The sequence below is a fragment of the Ovis aries genome, chromosome 20 (genome assembly GCF_016772045.2).
Source record: "Ovis aries strain OAR_USU_Benz2616 breed Rambouillet chromosome 20, ARS-UI_Ramb_v3.0, whole genome shotgun sequence".
NCBI classification, from domain to species: Eukaryota; Metazoa; Chordata; class Mammalia; order Artiodactyla; family Bovidae; genus Ovis; species Ovis aries.
This window is the reverse complement of record NC_056073.1, coordinates 6,401,766-6,420,708: the sequence shown is the minus strand read 5'-3', so window position 1 is coordinate 6,420,708 and position 18,943 is coordinate 6,401,766. Positions and strand designations below refer to the sequence as shown.

Sequence of the window (18,943 nt, the reverse complement as noted above, 5' to 3'; positions counted from 1 at the left end):
ATTTATGTTTGTGCCAGGCTATGTAAAAAACCTGGATGACTTCTCAGGAAACAGGGCAGAATATCCCTATCCCCTTTGTGCTTAGATTCTAGTGGTTTGTAAATATCTGAACCTTAATCTCTGTCTCCTTCCTGCTACTCTTAACCTTCTCTGCAGCCCTCTGCACTTTCTCCCTCTGACTGTTGATCTCATACTCAGGCTACACACACCATGGCCTGGTGTTTCCTTATCTATTAAGGGACCCTACCGTGACTGGAGGGTTGGTTGGTTACTGGAGACTACTGGGCTTCCCTGGTGGTTCAGCTGGTAAAGAATCCGCCTGCAATACGGGAGACCTGGGGTCGATCCCTGGGTTGGGAAAATCCCCTGGAGAAGGGTAAGGCCACCCACTCCAGTGTTCTGGCCTGGAGAGTTCCATGGGGTCGCAAAGAGTCGGACATGAAGGAGCGACTTTCACTTTCACTGCTCCAGCAGTGACTTTCCTGCTTCCTACAGAGGAGAGAAACGTGACAGAAGGCAAGCAAGGAAGAAGGGCTTGGTGTGATCTTGGGAATATCAGTCAACTTTCTGAACTTCAGTTTTGTCCTTGAAAGCTGGGACTACTAATCTCATTTCTAATGGTACACATACTCATGCTCGTTTATGACTTTTTAAAAAATGTGTTTGGCCTGTCCATGCAGCATGTGGGATCCTAGTTTCCCTACTAGGGATTGAACCTGGGCCCTTTGCAGTAGAAGCCCAGATTGTTAACCGCTGGACTGCCAGGAAAGTCCCCCTAGTCACTGTGAAAGAACTCTGGGCACTTTAAAGGGAATACACTTTTCTAAATGTTTACTGTTTATAGTACTTCTAGAAGTACTATAATTTTGGAAGAAAGGAATTGACTTCCTACTAAAGTGTCAGCAAATACTTTCTCTTCTTTCTTCCCATCATGAAGAATATGTATTTGCTGACACTTTAGTAGGAAGTCAGAGAAGCCTCTTTTGTTACTTTCTAACTTATTCACCTTATATTGTGCCTTTCCCCCCAAAACTTCCAGGTCAGGATGGGGGTGAGAACTGAACTATATGTATAGAAAAACATAAAACTCAGCGTTTTCATTCTCTGGTGTCCACTGTGCTTGATTATAAAATACTTCCTCTTTCTTTTTCCATGAGCATGTCTCTATCAAATGTCTTCATGTTTATTTATGTTTAAGGGGCTTCACTGGTGGCTTCAACAGTAAAGAAGTAAAGTGAAGTGAAAGTCGCTCAGTCACGCCTGACTCTTTGTGACCCCATGGGGTGTATATAGCCCACCACTTCTTTGTCCATGGAATTCTCCAGGCAAGAATACTGGAGTGGATTCATGTTGATGTTTGGCAGAAACCAACACAATTCTGTAAAACAGTTATCCTTCAATTATAAAATAAATAAATTTACAATAAAAAATAAAAAAAGAATACGGGAGTTTCTTCTCCAGGGAAGCCATTTCCTTCTCCAGGGCTTGCCACTAGGGAATTTGGCTGCAATGTGGGAGACCCAGGTTCAATCCCTGGATTGGGAAGATCTCCTAAAGAAGGGCATGAAAATCCACTCCAGTATTCTTGCCTGGACACAGGAGCCTGGTGGGATATACTCCACGGAGTCACAAAGAGTTGGACGCAACTAAGCAGCTAACACTTTCACTTATCTATGTTATCTGCTCTGTGAAACTTGCTTTCAGCTAACTACAAACTTTCAACACTAAATAATACAAATTCTATCTTCAAAATTATGTTTTAATCCTTAAAAAACTTCTTTTAAAATAGAGAATTTGAGATAGCTAAGCATATGTTACCTTTTTCATATTTCACAACTTTAAATTTTTTGGTTCAAATCAGGACCTGAAATAGATGTGTGCTTTAAGCATGTCTGCTTAAACGCATATGGATGCTTCAAAATTGCAGTTGATAAGAAGTTATGCCATATGTTCAAAATTAAGAGAACTAATCTATTTTGGACTGATTGTAGTGAACTATCAATGATTTGAATCTCTTCCTAGTAATTTGGAGTCTCTGTGATCATATCTTTAAAATGTTGATACATCTTTGGCTGAAGGAGGCACTCTTTAAGAAATACATTGTAATTGTCCTTGCCTTTATGAACACTGCTGTTTGGAATTAAAACTATAGCAGAAATGCTGTCCCTCTGATTTTAAATTGTTCTAGGCTTCAGGCAGGCAGGAAAAGCTGAAAATAAGTGCTGCATTTAAAAACAAGTGTTGTTTTCCCAAAGAGGTGGGAAGAAGAAAAAGAAGATGGAGTTAAAGGCTCTCATAATTTCCCCTGGTGGTGCTCTGAGTTCCCACAGGCACAGATAGCTATGTGAGGGTGCAGAGGGGAAGCAGAAGCAAGGGGAAAGTGATTTTCACCCTTCATTACCAAACAACAGGAAAGGAAGTAACTTTTGAAAACCAGAATGGAACAAAAGAGCCTTAGATGTGCCAGCTTTAATGAGAAGAGTCCATATGCCTTCCAATGCCCTTTGGTATTAAACAAATGGAAACAACTTTTGCAGTTGAACAATTTGACTTGATGGCTAAATAGAAAGTGGGCTTTTTGTAGAGTGATGAATGTATTAGGTATTGCTATAGCATTATTTTATGGATGCCTTTGTCAGTATCTAATTCTGCAGGCGCTGTAGTTCTTTTAACAAACGCAGCTAAATGAATTTATTCACTGCATGTTTGGTAATTTTTCTCTAATGAACAAAGATATTATTTGCTTCATAACTTCTTGTGTTCTTGGAGTTTTGCAGGGTATTATAACATAATTCATTTTTAAAACCCAGCCTCTTAAATAAAGCTTAATTTGAAAAAGGTGTTCTATGTAATTTTATGTTGAAAAAGAAAATTCTCAAGTGAAAAACACTGTATGGATTTTAGGAAAATTACTATGTTTACATATCTTGCAATAGAAACATATACAAGAGAATTTTATGGTTCTCGTTCTTCCCTCAAACACTAGAACCTTATGAGATTCATCTATTTAATGCTAAATCAGAGTAGAATGATGTTCATTGTCAGGAATCGTCCAGAATAGTGATCTCCAAAGAAAAAGGTACCAACATCAAGATAATTCACTGGAAGGGAGCTAGGGTGCAGGCTGGACATAATAAATATTTTATTAATGCCTGTTTTTTAAAAACCTTTAGGTTTAGGAGCTATGGCCTATGCATCAAATCTGATCCCCTTCTACTTCTATATAGTTTCAGTGGCACACGGTCACATCTGTTCATTTATGTATTATCTGAAGCTGCTTTCATGATATCATAGGAGTAATTGTGACAGAATATAAGGTTTGCAAAGCCTCCAAAATACAGTATCTAGGCATTCACAGTAAAAGTTGGCTCCTTACCAAAAACAGTAAGAAAGAGTTTTTTTTTTTTTTTTGCTTTTTTTTTTGTATTGAGGTATAGCTGATTAACAATGTTGTGATAGTTTCAGGTGGGTATATGTGTATCCATTTTCCCCCAAACCCTCCTCCCACCCAGGCTACCACATAACATTGGGCAGAGTTCTCTGTGCTATAGAGTAGGATCTTGCTGGTTATTCATTTTAAATACAGCAGTGTGTACATGTCGATACTAAACTCCCCAACTATCTCTCCCCACCATTCTTTCCCCCCCGGGCAACCATAAGTTTGTTCTCTAAGAGTAAGAAAGATTTTAAGCTTTGTTGATGTATGTGGCTTTACATTAGTCTCTTTTGTAGGACTGGATGTTGGACACTTGCAATTCATGTATATCCTAAGTGAGATTTCCCAGGCGAGGATCAGGGCTCTCCAGCTTTGTGGAATGGATAGAAAGTCCTCAGCTAGCTTTTATTGCAGTTTGTGTGCCCAACTGGACACAAGATTTATCATTTCAACTATTTTAAAATAAATATTCTTCATACAGTAAGCAAATACCTTTATTTTAATAACTTCTACAAAATAATCTAGATTGACTATACCACTATTCATACAGAAAATGAATAAGAAACAATAAGAAGTGACCAGAGGTCATATAACACCTAGGTCTAGGATAAGCCTGCTATCAGCCATAAATATAAGTTATAAACACTGATAACCTACTGGAATTTTACAAGAAGTAGGCCAAATTTGAAATAGCTCAATTGGAATTCCATCACCTCCACTAGCTTTGTTCATAGTGATGCTTCCTAAGGCTCACTTGACTTCACATTCCAGGATGTCTGGTTCTAGGTGAGTGATCACACCATCATGATTATCTGGGTCATGAAGATCTTTTTTGTACAGTTCTTCTGTGCAAGGAGATCCAACCAGTCCATCCTAAAGGAGATCAGTCCTGGGTGTTCATTGGAGGGACTGATGTTGAAGCTCAAACTCCAATACTTCGGCCACCTGATGCAGAGAGCTGATTCATTTGAAAAGACCCTGATTCTAGGAAACATTGAGGGCAGGAGGAGAAGGGGACGACAGAGGATGAGATGGCTGGATGGCCACCGACTCGATGGACGTGAGTTTGAGTAAACTCCGGGAGTTGATGATGGACAGGGAGGCCTGGCGTGCTGCAATTCATGGGGTCACAAAGAGTCGGACATGACTGAGCGACTGAACTGAACTGACGTCAAATGTGAAATTATTAATTTTTTTAATTTTTATTTTTAATTGGAAAATAATTTCTTTACAATGTTGTGTTGGTTTCTGCTGTTCAACAGCACGAGTCAGCCATAAGTATATACATCTTCCCTCCTTCTGAGCCTTCCTCCCACCCGCCCCCAATCCCACCCCTCTAGGACATCACCGAGCATCAGGCTGGGTTCACTGTGTTATCCAGCAGCTTCCCACTAGCCGTCTGTTTTACACGTGGTAGTGTGTATATATGTCAACACTACTCTCTCAGTTTGTCCCATCCTTCCCTTCCTTCGCTGTGTGCACAAGATTGTTCTCTATGTCTGCGTCTCTGTTTCTGCCCTGCAAACAGATTCATAAATACCATTTCTCTAGATTCCCTAATGTATGTTAATATTTGAAATAAGATTTTATATCTGCTTTCATCATATTTTAAAATTTGATTGAAGTATAGTCGATTTGCAGTGTTGTATTAATTTCTGGAATACCGCAAAGTGATTCAGTTATACACTGAATTCTTTTTCATATTTTTTTCCATTCATAGGATATTGAATACAGTTCCCTAATCTATAAACAGTAGGACCTTGTTGTTTAGTGATTCAATATATATATAAGAATTTGTGTCTGCTAAGCCCAAACTCTCAGTCTATCCCTTCTCCACCCCCTCTCCCTTGGAAACCGCAAGTCTGTCCTCTGTCTGTGAGTTTGTATTTGTTTTGTAACTATTTAATTATTAGCATACCTAGCTCTCAGCTTATAGTTTTTGCTTTTAATTTTAAATAATAATTGTATTCTGGCATCATAATCAGTAAGGCATTTACAAAGTAGGCATCTAGGACTTGGAGATGCTGTGCAATTTTCAGGAATGTTTAAAGGCAGTTCAGTTCAGTTCAGTCACTCAGTTGTGTCTGACTCTTTGCGACCCCATGGACTGCAGAATGCCTGGCTTTCCTGTCTATCACCAACTGCCAGAGCTTGCTAGTTTAAAGGCAAGGAGCACTAAGTATTAAAGTTTTCTTTAAGTAAATGACAAAATCTTTTCTAAAGAACCTTAATAAAGGAAGAAATTAAAAATCCAATTTCATTGGGGATATGTATTTTTTCCTACTGCAGCAAACGTAATACGACACACAGAAAACAAAAGAATGAGGAACTGAAATTTACTCCTTTGTATCAAATGCCTTTAGAAAATGCATAGAAAACACGTCTGAATGTTTGAAAAAGTTATGAGCAAATTACATTATACTGGAGTTTTATTATGCAGCTGGATCAAAGTATAAATGTAAAAATATTCTCATTATAGCATCTGTGTTCTAAATATGAAATACTTAAAGGAAAATTAAGTCAGAATATATTTTATTTTCTAAAATAAGTGCCTTTAATGAAATCATTGTTCTTTGAAAAAGCTGTGACGGTATAATCAGCAATGGAGTATATATATATAAAATGGACTGTGTTATGAGGTTGCAAATTATATAAATATTCGTAGATAAGCTATGATGAAAAGGAAGATGTAGATACACATACACACTACATATATTACATATATGCATATGATTTTACACATATAGTAAAGACTCCTTTATATAGGAATAGGAATATAGGGACATGGATATAAAAGGTATTTACATAATTTACAATAATGGTATAGAGAAGAACCAAGAAAATATTTTGGCTCATCCAGAGTTGTTCAAGTTATCTCCTTATGGCGAACTGTTTTAAAAAGTTCATGATGCATTATGAGTGTTTTTCAAAACTGTAAAGGAGGTTCTTGACTATGACAACTATCAAGTTAGCCATGAATCACATTTGATCACATTTTATCATTGATATCATCTGGAAGCAAAAAGGGGGAGACACGAACAAACAAAAAACAGTGAGGCGACAACTAAAGGATGCTAAGATCAGTGCCAGGTGTGAGCAGATGTGAATTTGGGAGGAAATGGAGTAAGGTTACAGTCAGTAAACACCCTCTTGAGTGTGTGGAATATCCCTGAATATGCAAACCCCACCCACTTGTCTTCGCATGGGTGCACGTGTTGGTAACAGGAGATCCCTGACCTGATTTGTTCTGGGATGTAGAAGAGGTGAGGCTATACAGTGAATCACAGAGCAAGTCACATTTGTAGGAGGCTGTCTCTGTGGCAGCCTGAACACAGATAAGTTGCCACATAAAATACTGTACAGATGACAGTCTTCATTATTTAAGGAAAAATAAAGGCTAAAGAGACTCACACCCCAAAGCCTGTATCTTTGGAGCACAAAGACAATCCCAGGTAACTGTCCCTTCCTCATATGAACCTCTTGCAAAAACTTACAGTCCAGGAAAGATTCATTTAATGTGGAGATAAATGAAATTTTTATAAAGGGAAAAGAAAAGCCTGTCAGATTGGATAACAAACAGAAGCTGGGACTGTAAAACCCAGTGAATGAGAAGAGTTGAGGATGACAAAGTTTTGTTTTAGGTGCTACAAACCAAAGAAGGAGAGATTATAATCTTCATATTGGGAAGGTTGACTCCTGGCCAAAATTTCCTGCAGTTCAGTTCATTGCTCAGATGTGTTCAACTCTTTGGGACCCCATGGACTGCAGCACGCCAGGCTTCCCTGTCCATCACCAACTCCCAGAGCTTACTCAAATTCATGTCCATTGGGTCGGTGATGCCATCCAACCATCTCATCCTCTGTCGTCCCCTTCTCCTTCCACCTTCAGTCTTTCCCAGCATCAGGGTCTTTTCCAATGAATCAGTTCTTTGCATCAGATGGCCAAAGTATTGGAGCTTCAGCTTCAGCACAGTCCTTCCAGTGAATATTCAGGAACTGGTTTGATATCCTTGCAGTCCAAGGGACTCTCAAGAATCTTCTGCAACAACCCAGTTCAAAAGCATCAATTCTTCAGTGCTCAGCTTTCTTTATGGTCCAACTCTCACATCAATACATGACTACTGGAAAAACCATAGCTTTGACTATACCCTTTGTCAGTAAAGTAATGTCTCTGCTTTTTAATATGTTGTCTAGGCTTGTCATAGTTTGTATTCCAAGGAGTAAGACTTTTAATTTCATGGCTACAGTCACCATCTATAATGATTCTGGAGCCCAAGAAAATAAAGTCTGTCACTGTTTCCATTGTTTCCCCGTCTATTTGTCATTAAATAATTGGACCAGATGCAATGTTCTTAGTTTTTTGAATGTTGAGTTTTGAGCCAGCCTTTTCACTCTCCTCTTCCACTTTCATCAAGAGGCTCTTAAATACAATTTCCTTAAATAAGACAAATAAGACCCTTTTATATGCTAAAAGATAAAATTCACATGGAAGATACAATCATTAGGGTATCTAAACATCAGAATATAGCATCAACACTCATAAGGCAAAGGCAAGACATAAGGTGAGAAAAAGTGAAAATATGTTGGTGATAAAGATCTCACTTTCCAGGTTATGATAGATTATATAGGAAACTAGGTAAAGATAGATCCTCTTAAGTAAATTGAATTAATACATATGTAGTTCAACTGTATCCTGCAACAAAATATAGCCAATATTATATAGTAACTGTAAATGGAGAATAATATTTAAAAATTCATCATGTTGTATATCTAAAATTTGTATAACATTGTTGATAAAATATACCTCAATAAAAATATTAATTGCCAAGAAAAAAATAGTAGAGAAATTTCTCTGATAAAATTAATAACAAATGTAGAAACACAAAATCCCTGTCAGATATATATTGAAAAATTTGCTTTTCAGCAAATTATTTGACTAAAGAAGAAATTAAATATAAAATTTATACCTGAAAAAAGATAATGAGATAATCATCTATTATAACTTATCAGACATACTTAAAATAGTCCTTGGAAGAAAATTTTTAACTCTACTTCAATAAAATAAATTAAGCAAGCTTTCAAGGAAAAAAAGCTGAACCCAGACTATAAACCAGAGCCTGTGTAGTTTCTCTTTTCCTAGGCACTGTCAATCATCAACAACAATGCTGACTTTTTCTTACACAATTATTCTTTGTGCTTTCTACTCAATTTTCATATTAACCACTTTTCATATCAATTAAGGAATGTAATTAGTTGATAAAATAATGAAACAGTTGATTGAGAAATAAAACGTAATTAGAATACATTTTAATCTAAAAGCCACCTTTAGTGGGCAAGTACTACAAGACTCCCATTAAAATTGCACATTAACATGACTGTTATTTAACAATAATAATGTTGGAGGCATTAGCCAATGGGATTAGACAAAAGAAAATCCTGAAAATTGTACAAACTGGCAAAGAAGAGCTAAATTTATGACAGTCCTAGTTGATTTGGCGTTTTAGGTTATATACCTGGGACTTCCCAGAGAAGCACTGAATGGTTATAACCAGTGAGATAACTCAGTAATGTTATCCATAGCTTTCATGTACTGAAATGTCCCCAAACTATAGTCAAATGGAAAAAAAAAAAAAAAAAAAGATTCAGAACACTGTGTATAGATTGCTTCTTTTTAATAGATGTATCTTATATTCTGTGTATGTGAAGTGAAATGTAGATTTGTATTTGTTTGATATTTAAAATAAACACGAGGTAAAAAAACAGAAACTAATAAGCCATTCTGACTGGTGTGAGGTGATATCTCATTGTAGATTTGATTTGCATTTCTCCAGTAATGAGCAATGTTGAGCACCTTTTCAAGTGTTTATTAGCCATCTGTATGTCTTCTTTGGAGAACTGTCTGTTTAGGTCTTTTTCCCACTGTTGATTGGGTTGTTTGTTTTTCTGGCATCGAGTTGTATGAGCTGCTTGTATATTTTGGAAATTGATTCTTTGTCAGTTGTTTTATTTGCTATTATTTTCTCCCATTCTGAGGATTGTCTTTTCACCTTGCCTATAATAAGTTTCCTTTGCTGTGCAAAAGCTTTTAAGTTTAATTAAGTCTCACTTGTTTCCTTTTGTTTTTATTTCCATTACTCTAGGAGGTAGGTCATAGAGGATCTTGCTTTGATTTATGTCCTCTAGTCTTCTGCCTATGTTTTCCTCTAAGAGTTTTCTAGTTTCTGGTCTTACATTTAGGCCTTTAATCCGTTTTGAGTTTATCTTTGTGTATGGTGTTAGGAAGTGTTCTCATTTCATTCTTTTATGTGTAGCTCTCCAGTTTTCCCAGCACCATTTATTGAAGAGGCTGTCTTTGCCCCATTGTATATTCTTGCCTCTTTTGTCAAAAATAAGGTGCCCATAGGTGCATGGATTTATTTCTGGGCTTTCTATCTTTTTCCATTGGTCTATATTTCTGTTTTTGTGTCCGTACCATATTGTCTTGATGACTATAGCTTTGTAGTATAATCTGAAGTCAGGAAGGTTGATGCCTCAAGCTCCAGACTTCTTTCTCAAGACTGCTTTGGCTATTCAGGGTCTTTTGTGTTTCCGTATGAATTGTGAGATTTTTTTGTTCTACTTCTGTGAAAAATGGCATTGGTAATTTGATAGGATCACATTGAATCTGTAGATTGCATTTGGTAGTATAGTCATTTTCACAATATTGATTCTTCCTACCCAGGAACATGGAGTATCTCTCCATCTGTTTATGTCATCTTTGATTTCTTTCATTAGTGTCTTATAATTTTCTGTGTACAGTTCTTTTGTCTCCTTAGGTAAGTTTATTCCTAGATATTTAATTCTTTTTGTTGCAATGGTGCATGGGATTGATTCCTTAATATCTCTTTCTGATTTCTCATTGTTAGTATATGGAAATGAAAGTGATTTCTGTATATTGATTTTGTATCTTGCAACCTTGCTAAATTCACTGATTAGCTCTAGTAATTTTTTGATACTATCTTTAGGGTTTTCTATGTACAGTATCATGTCATCTGCAAACAGTGAGAGCTTTACTTCTTCTTTTCCAATCTGGATTCCTTTGATTTCTTTTTCTTCTCTGATTGCTGTAGCTAGGACTTCCAGAACCATGTTGAATAATAGTGGCAAAAGTGGACACCCTTGTCATGTTCCTAATCTTAGGGTGAATACTTTTAGTTTTTCACCATTGAGAATAATGTTTGCTGTCGGCTTATCATATATGGCCTTTACTATGTTGAGGTTGGCTCCTTCCATGCTCATTTTTTGAAGAGTTTTAATCATAAATAGGTGCTGAATTTTGTCAAAGGCTTTTTCTGCATCAATTGAGATGATCATATGGTTTTTATCTTTCAATTTGTTAATATGGTATATCACATAAATTGATTTGCATATACTGAAGAATCCTTGCATCCCTGGAATAAACCCAACTTGATCATGCTGTATGAACTTTTTGATGTGTTGCTGAATTCTGTTTGCTAAAATTTTGTTGAAGATTTTACATCTATGTTCATCAGTAATATTGCCCTGTAGTTTTCTTTTCTTGTGTTGTCTTTGTCTGGTTTTGGTATCAGGGTGATTAATTTGCTTAAATATTTTTAAAGTATGTTTTGAAGTAAGTTTTTAAAGTAAGGTTGACCCCATTGCAGGAGGCATCTTCTGATAAAACAAACAGATTCAGCATAAATTTTAGAAAACCAATTAGGACTTAATCAATCATGATTTTGACAAAATCAATTTGGCTAACAGAAAATAATATTAATTGAATAGTTTTTTAAAAGTTGAATTTTCCTGTTTAGCTGAATGTCATTTTGAGTAATGTGCGTTATTTTGTGCTAAATTTCCATTTCACACAGCCAAATACATTCATTTATTGCTTATAGAACTGAAAAATAATGAAATAGTTGAATGCATTCTTGACCTCTTTGAATATATCATATTCTTTTGAAAATTTAGTCATTATTGCATTGAACATCTGCTCCATTAGGCGTTATGCTTGATGCTGAAGTTACAAAAGTGAATAAAACAGATTTCATTTTATAAGGTTTATGCCCTAAGTAATTTTATTGTAGGATAATCACTGTCAATTTATTATGTTACAGTAAAAATTTCAGGAATATAAGAGGTGCTTAAAAAAGATCTGCAATTAGTAACCCTTTTCTTTTATGATAAATATGTATATAGGCCCTTCTTTTGAGTTTTCTTTGTAAGCTTGAGACCTCCCCCCATGGTGTTTTTTTTTTTTTTTTTTTTGTTCCTTTCACATAATTGAAGGTCTCACCTACTAGTCTTACTTCCTTCAAGACTTCCACAGGCATCCCTTTCCAGAGGTGGAAAGACCCTCGTTAGTTAAAACCTCATTGCCTCTCTCCTCTACAGTTGAACTTATCTGTTTGCTGTCCAGTTTCTTCCCAAAATAACACACTTCCTGGAATGAACATCTTCGTTTATTCTTTCTAGACTCACCTCTCTCTGATTTCTTCCTCATACTCAGCCCAACCCAGAAACTGATGGCACTATGGCTTAAATCATGAGTCGATATTCTCTATGATGCCCTCCCACTTTCTTCCCCCAGCTTCTTCCAGACCAAATCACAAGTACTTTTAAGTTAAATTCCACTCTTACCTCTTCATTAGAAACTTTAGTCCCATCTTCCCACCTTTGGGATGAGTTCTGTCCTTAAACAAATGTGGTCCCGTCAGGAGTCACTGCAGATACTAGTTCAGTTCTGCAGGAGAGGCTGGAGGTGGGCAAGCTACAGAAAGTACTGGAAGAGATAGACAATGCACTGTAAAAGCAGGAGTCTTGTGAGGATCCAAAGTGTAAGGAGAGATTTACTTCCTGCTAGTAAAATATTCTGATGCAGTGTCCATAGTGTGTATGTGTTAGTCACTCGGTCTTGTCTGACTCTTTGTGACCCCATGGACTGTAGCTGGCCAGGCCCCTCTGTCTAAGGGATTTTCCAGGCAAAAATACTGGAATAGGTAGCCATTCCCTTTTAGTTGATCTTCCCAAGCCAGAGATCAAATCTAGGTCTCCTGCATTTCAGGCAGATTCTTTACCATCTGAGCCACCAGGGAAGCCCAGCATCAATAGTACTTAGACTCAGTTTCCAGTAAGCATGACTTTTGCCCACTAACATCCTCTTTATGCCTTTCTTCTTCCCAGGATGTGCCTGTCCCTCCCAAGCCTGTTTCTCTCCATCCTTTATATCAGACTAGACTCCATCCTACTGCTAAGTCCCTACTGCGACCACAGACCCGCCCGCATGCTGACTGTCTTACCCCCGGACCTTTCAGTCACTTGTCTTCCTTCTCCCTGAGTGATGAACAGGAGAATTCCCACACCTTGTTTAGTCACAACGCATATAATAAGGTGAGAATGCCCCATGCTCTGAACTTCTTCATGGTTAACTTTTAAATGCAGAGAAAACATATATTGCAAATATTGAAGTATATTAAGAATATTAAATATTTGTGGGAAGGCACATGTCCTTACAAAAAGATAATAATTAACCTTGGGAAAGTGTGAAATATTTGTTTCCTTTCAGAGTCATTTCCTGATTCGCATTGCTTATTGTTTCATGCTGTAATCCCAAAGTGGAAATCCCAAGACATGCTTCAAAGCCTGACAAGAGGCCATTATTAATTTATCTTCTAGTCTCAGTTCAAAGTTCTTAAAAACATCTCAAAATGACAGTGCCTTGATGAGGAAGCATTTATAATTGCAGTCAGTGTGCAATGGAATACTTAGAATTTCTATGGATATCTGTAATATAATATTGATATTTTATTTTAAAATGAATCTATTTGCCTCATAATGTATAGTGGTGAGACATGTAACAAATAATGAGGTGTTCAGTATCTAAAATATATTTTTAACAAAGCAAAAATTTTATAGTTGGCTTTGGAATGTAATCATGAATATTCTATTAGAAGCAAGCAGCCAGTAACACAAGGGGCTTATGTATAAGCATCCTTTGCTCTTCTGAGCATTACCATAAGGACGTCCTGGCTAGCACAGGCTCTCAGATTTTGAAACTTTTCTAAAAGAATTGACTAGTCAAAAGCAATCAGCAGTTAAATTATTTTTAAATTCAAAATCTTGTTTTAAAGCATTCATTTTGCAAAATCTCTATATTTAATGAAATATGCCTCTATAATTGGAAATCAATCAAGACCATATGTTCCAGAGTATATGCAGTTGACTAACATTCCTTGAACCCTAAAGCATTAAAAAAAAACAACTGTTCATCAATCCAATCTAAACACCAAAAAATCATCCAAAAAGTGAGCACAATTATGAGGAAAATTTTGCTTTTTATGTTTAATAGCATTTATCATGATTGAATGGTCAACCCTGAATTAAAATTTTAAAGTATTCATTTCTGGGACTCCCCTGGCAGTCCTGTGGTTGAGGATCTGAGCTTCCTTTGCAGGGTGAGCAAGTTCAATCCCTGGTTGGGGAACTAAGATCCCACATGCCACGTGGCTAAAAAAAACAAGAGAAAGAGAAAGAAAAGTTCTTGAACTAAATAAGAAATGAAAATACAACATATCAACTTTAAAAACTTATGGAAAAAGTGACAAATTTTTAAAAAGTAATCATTTTCTGCAAAGTGTTTTTAGGCTAAGTTCAGGATGGCATTTGTATGACCTTATGTTGCTTCTAACTCTTGGCCTAGAAAAAGTATTTCATGGACAGTATAATATTTTTAAATGATTTTATATTGCTTTAAATTCTCCCTATTTTAATACTAGCCAACATCTATGAAATTCATTTAGCTATTGAAGTTAATATTTTGATAACATACCATTTCCTTATAATGTCATCGATGAGTATCATAGGATTATAATTGTATTTTATAGATATCAATTGCTCCAAATAGTTCTTCCTTTGACATTTTGGTAGTGTTTCCTGGAGACATGCAGCAAAGATAAAGTCAGTATTTCATCCATGGTTTAGCCTTTTCTTGGTCTGCCTGTGAAGAAAAATATATCACAGCCATTTGAGGCTGGACAACTATTTTCATTGTATAAAAACTTCACAATAGATTTTGTCTTTCAATGTCTGAGATTTGTTGATATTGAGTAAAGAAACATTCACATCTGAAATAATAATAATAATAATGTTAGCATTTCTTGATGGAATATTCAATTGCTTAGTCTGATATTTTAATTGCTCATATTAAAATGTATATGGATTATTCAATTTGACCTTTGTGTTTACTAAACTTGTATTGTAATGGCCAACAGTGTACTAAATGGAATAACTTGTCTGGAATTGTAAAACATAGTCATTTAAATTAACTTCTCTTCAATATCCTAACATCATTCCCAGGCTTCACTTTTAGCCTTACCTGCTAGCTTTATCTCCAAACTCAAACCTTCCCACCCTTTCCCAGAGATCCACACTGAACTTGACCTTACATAGCTATCTTTGGGGCTTCTATATCAACTGTAGCTACAGAAAAATGTTTGACAGGTTTTATTCTTCTGTTGCATCTGTCGTGTGTGCTCCTCTCTTGCCCTAAATCTTTACGCTAATCCCTGATCTCTTCTCCTACTTTCATAAGTTCATATGGTGAATGTTATATGACATCCTATCACATATGGTGATGTTCAGGCACTTTCCCTTTTATCTTGGTTATACCAGTATATCCTCTCTTTCCTCTACCTCATGAAGGGAGTCATTACTCTTACTTCCTTCTTTAACCCTTGTAACTAACATAGCCCAGTGGATAAGCATGCAATGTCTTCAATCAGTCCATCCGAGTTCATTTCTTGATACCATTCTTTCCAGGTGGTGATATAGGGTACATTATATAGCCTCCAAATGTCTCCATTTATTCATCTATAAAGTGAGGATAATAATAGTACCTACCTTATTAGAATATGATAAGATGGGCTAGTATGTGTAAAGTATTTAGAATAGTGCTTGGGACATGAGGATCATGTAAGAGTTAGATCTTGTTACTAACTGTTATTCAGTTGCGAAGTCATGTCTGACTCTTTGTGATTTGTGGACCGCAGCACCAGGCTTCCCTGTCCTTCCCCATCTCCTAGAGTTTGCTCAGAATCATGTCCATTGAGTCAGTGATCCTATCCAACCATCTCATCCTCTGCTGCCCTCTTCTTCTTTTGCCTTCAATCTTTCCCAACATCAGGGTCTTTTCCAATGACTCAGCTCTTCCTGAATTGTCAGTCCCATTGCGGCTAACTTGCTTCAGTCGTGTCCGACTCTGTGCGACCCCATAGACGGCAGCCCACCAGGCTCCCCCATCCCTGGAATTTTCCAGGCAAGAACACTGGAGTGGGTTGCCATTTCCTTCTCCAATGCATGAAAGTGAAAAGCGAAAGTGAAGGCTCTCCCATTACTTTCTTACATTTCCATTTGTTCTTTTTCCAATGGACTGTTCTTTGAGTGCAGAAACTTCAAAACACAAACTAAAATGAATACTTTTCCATCCTTTTCTTTCACAATGTTGCAAACCTAGTGATTTCAAGACTTTCTTTCTCTCAAAGGGGTCAGTAGTCATCATTTTCATCTCCCTCTCTACTCTCACTCTTTAATTCATTCTTGAAATCATTTTGTCTTTCACCTTTATCATTCTACTGCGATTGCTCTCTTAAGGGTAAACTGCTTGTCAACAAACTCAGCTGAATTTAACTAAGTCTTCTCTTTTATCCCTTGTCGCAATCGGCGCTGTTGATTATTCACTCTTGGATCTCCGACCTCACTCTGCTGTTGGGGCAATATGTACATTTCAACTCCCTTACTGTTCCTTCTTTATTTTCTTGGTGGACACTTCTTCCTCTGTGTCTTGTCTGTAGTTGCCTCACTTGACACTCACCCACTCACAGGCTTCTGGGATGATCTTAGCTGTACTGACAATCCTCAGATCCACATTTCCAATTCTGTTTTTCCTTTGAGATCCAGATTTATACCTTCAGCTGCTTACTTGTGATTTCCCCTAGGATGTCATGTGGTCACCTCAAACTCATCATCTCATGATACCTCACACCAGTTCTGTTCTGGCTTCCCTACTTCTGTCATTAATACCATGATGCTCAGCCCCCAGACTTGAAGCTTAATTCACCTATTCTGCTTTTTCTGCTTTGTCGTCATAGCTGGTCATTCACCAAGTTGCACGGATTCTTCTTACATCTGTCATGCTTTTATCTCTTACTACTCTTTATTAGTATTCCACTTTGCTTAAGCTAATCTGCTATTTTCCTCCAGGTGTGCCTTGGGAATTTCTTGCTATTCAACTTGCTCACTCATTCTCCCCATATAAAAATATCTTCCTGCTTTTCACCTTACTTATGAAAATCATTTTCAAATTTCATGACCTAATCAAATGATCCCTCCTCCTCTGTGAAGTTTCCCCCTGCATTAGCACTCAAAGTAGTATTTTTTCTTTCAGTTTTTATAACCTTTGCCTGTGCCAAGGTATCTCATGCATATTAAAGGTTATCATGTATTTATTTGTTATGATTGTTTTAGTGTCCATCTAGGACATGACATGCTTAATATGATATTTTTCACATTATAAGTAGAGCAACAAATATGTGCTAATGATGAACAAATACTAAGGTGACCCAACTTATTCACTAGGAGCACAAGACGTTTGGATATAAATTTCAGATTATTTCTATTTTAAGCAGAAGGTAAATCTGAGTCAATTTAGAGGTTTATGGGTACATTCAGTACGATTTACATCAGTTAAGGATCTACCATTTTTGAGGGCTACCTCCAGTTTCCAGTGAGCTTACGGAGAGCCTTGAATGGAATGGTATGTGGAGGCGGGAGACCTCTGATCATCCGCACCTGAATGTGGATGCTGGAATCCACAGGGTGTCTGCAGTCCTGTCGGTCCATGACCGTCAATCCTATAATGCATTACTGCATCCTTCTTTCTTCACCTGCACAGCATGACCTGCTTGGCTCTAGGTCAGTACTCCTGAACCTCTATAGCATGCATTGGAAAACACTGTTACTTACATGCTAGGAGCAGGTCTCAGAACCATCAGCTCACAGCCTCCGCATATTCTCCTCTCCTCTTCTGTTCATGCCTCCTTTGCCGTAGGAACTCTGCAAGAGTCCGTATTTGTGAATTTGCCTACTCTCTAAAATTCTGTTGTGACCTCCAAGTCAGTTTTAAAATTGTCTCTCATCTAGAGTCATTTGGCCATTTTTTCCTCCATCTTGCAATGCATTTAAAAATGTTTATCTGCAAAGCTAAAAATGACCCACTCACAGCACATCTTTTATATCTGGGTCTAATGCTCCCCACCCTCTATTTTTGAGAATTCAGTTCATTTAGAAAGACTCTTCTCTGGCCCCACTGATGCACTGCCCTGGGGTCTCAGCTACCTTCTTGACCCTCAGGTGAGAAAACCTGCATACCTCTAATGTGCATCTGTGGAAAGCTTATCGCTCCCCCAAACATCTATTTTCCAGCCTCTGCCTCATTTATTCTGTCTTCCACTCTCACAAGCTCTGAGGTAGCCCTGTCTTTTTAAGTCAACCCAGAATTCCAACTCTTGTGGGCCACTTTCATATTCCAGCTGAAGTTCTTGGCCTTGTGCGGGTTTTCCTCTTTTCTTACACCAACTATGTTTTTGACCTTTCATTTAGCACAACCATAGGCTGTGTCGACAGGATGTTCTTTCTTATCCTTGTTTCCCCAGAGTCTCTGCTCTGCCAGTTTACACCAGCAACAAGCAAATGCATGCCAGCGATGATTAGAGCTGGGAGGAGACAGAACTAAGCCGTCACCATCAGACGGCTTTTCTCATCTGCTGGCAGGAGGAAGGCTGGGATTTCCTACTCTGGAAGGCTCTATTTACAGGGAAAGCTGGAGAGATTTTACAAGGAAGAATATGATTTTTGTAGACAGAAAGACAGCTTTGAAGCCCCAGGAGAAAATTAACAGGCATTCTGAGGATATCTTCTGTCATTAAAAAAAAATCAGATTATTTAGGGGGCTGTGTGTGACTGTCCAGCCATTTTGTTTCACCTTCAGTTTTGTAAAAATTTTTGAGTCTTGTTTGTGACCATTTTCCATGTTATTTCTGGCCTGGTTTTGTCCGTGGAGGACTAAGTGTAGCTGATTTGTTTACATACATGTCCTCCCATAGGTTCCTCTGCCATTAAATTCTGTTTTGTATTTTCCATGCAAGGGCTGGTTCCAGCACTTTCAATTTGAATATTCCAGTGCTTATCTCTGGCGTATCCTTCCACTGTAGCTTTCCCTTCGGAGCAGAAGAGGGTTAGTTATTCATCTTCTACCTCTTTTCTTCCTGTCCAGAATACTCTTCCCAGCCATGACTGAGGTGGGAAGTAGATTGACTCCATGGCTGAGCAGCTAGAATTTGTCAAACTGAGTACATTGGAGATTTGTTTTCCCTGGATACTTCAAGGAAAAAGTTCATGGCAGGAGCTGAGTTCTGCTGGAGTAAGAGATAAGATGACCACATCTGTCATTCTT

The 18,943-nt window shown here is 37.4% G+C and overlaps 1 protein-coding gene across 50 annotated transcripts in view; it reads left to right on the top strand.

Moving 5' to 3' along the window:
• MLIP (muscular LMNA interacting protein) overlaps positions 1 to 18,943 on the top strand; it is a 297,548-nt gene that overhangs the window by 247,013 nt on the left and 31,592 nt on the right. For 26 of the 50 annotated variants that reach the window (XM_060403032.1, XM_060403051.1, XM_060403046.1 and 23 more), the window contains one exon: positions 12,619 to 12,825. The exons of 23 other annotated variants lie outside the window; for them this stretch is intronic. In XM_060403032.1, the coding sequence (XP_060259015.1) occupies positions 12,619 to 12,825 (207 nt within the window). Of the gene's footprint in view, positions 1 to 12,618; positions 14,662 to 18,943 lie in introns of those variants that run through there. One more of the 50 variants, XM_060403047.1, reaches the window with a different exon arrangement.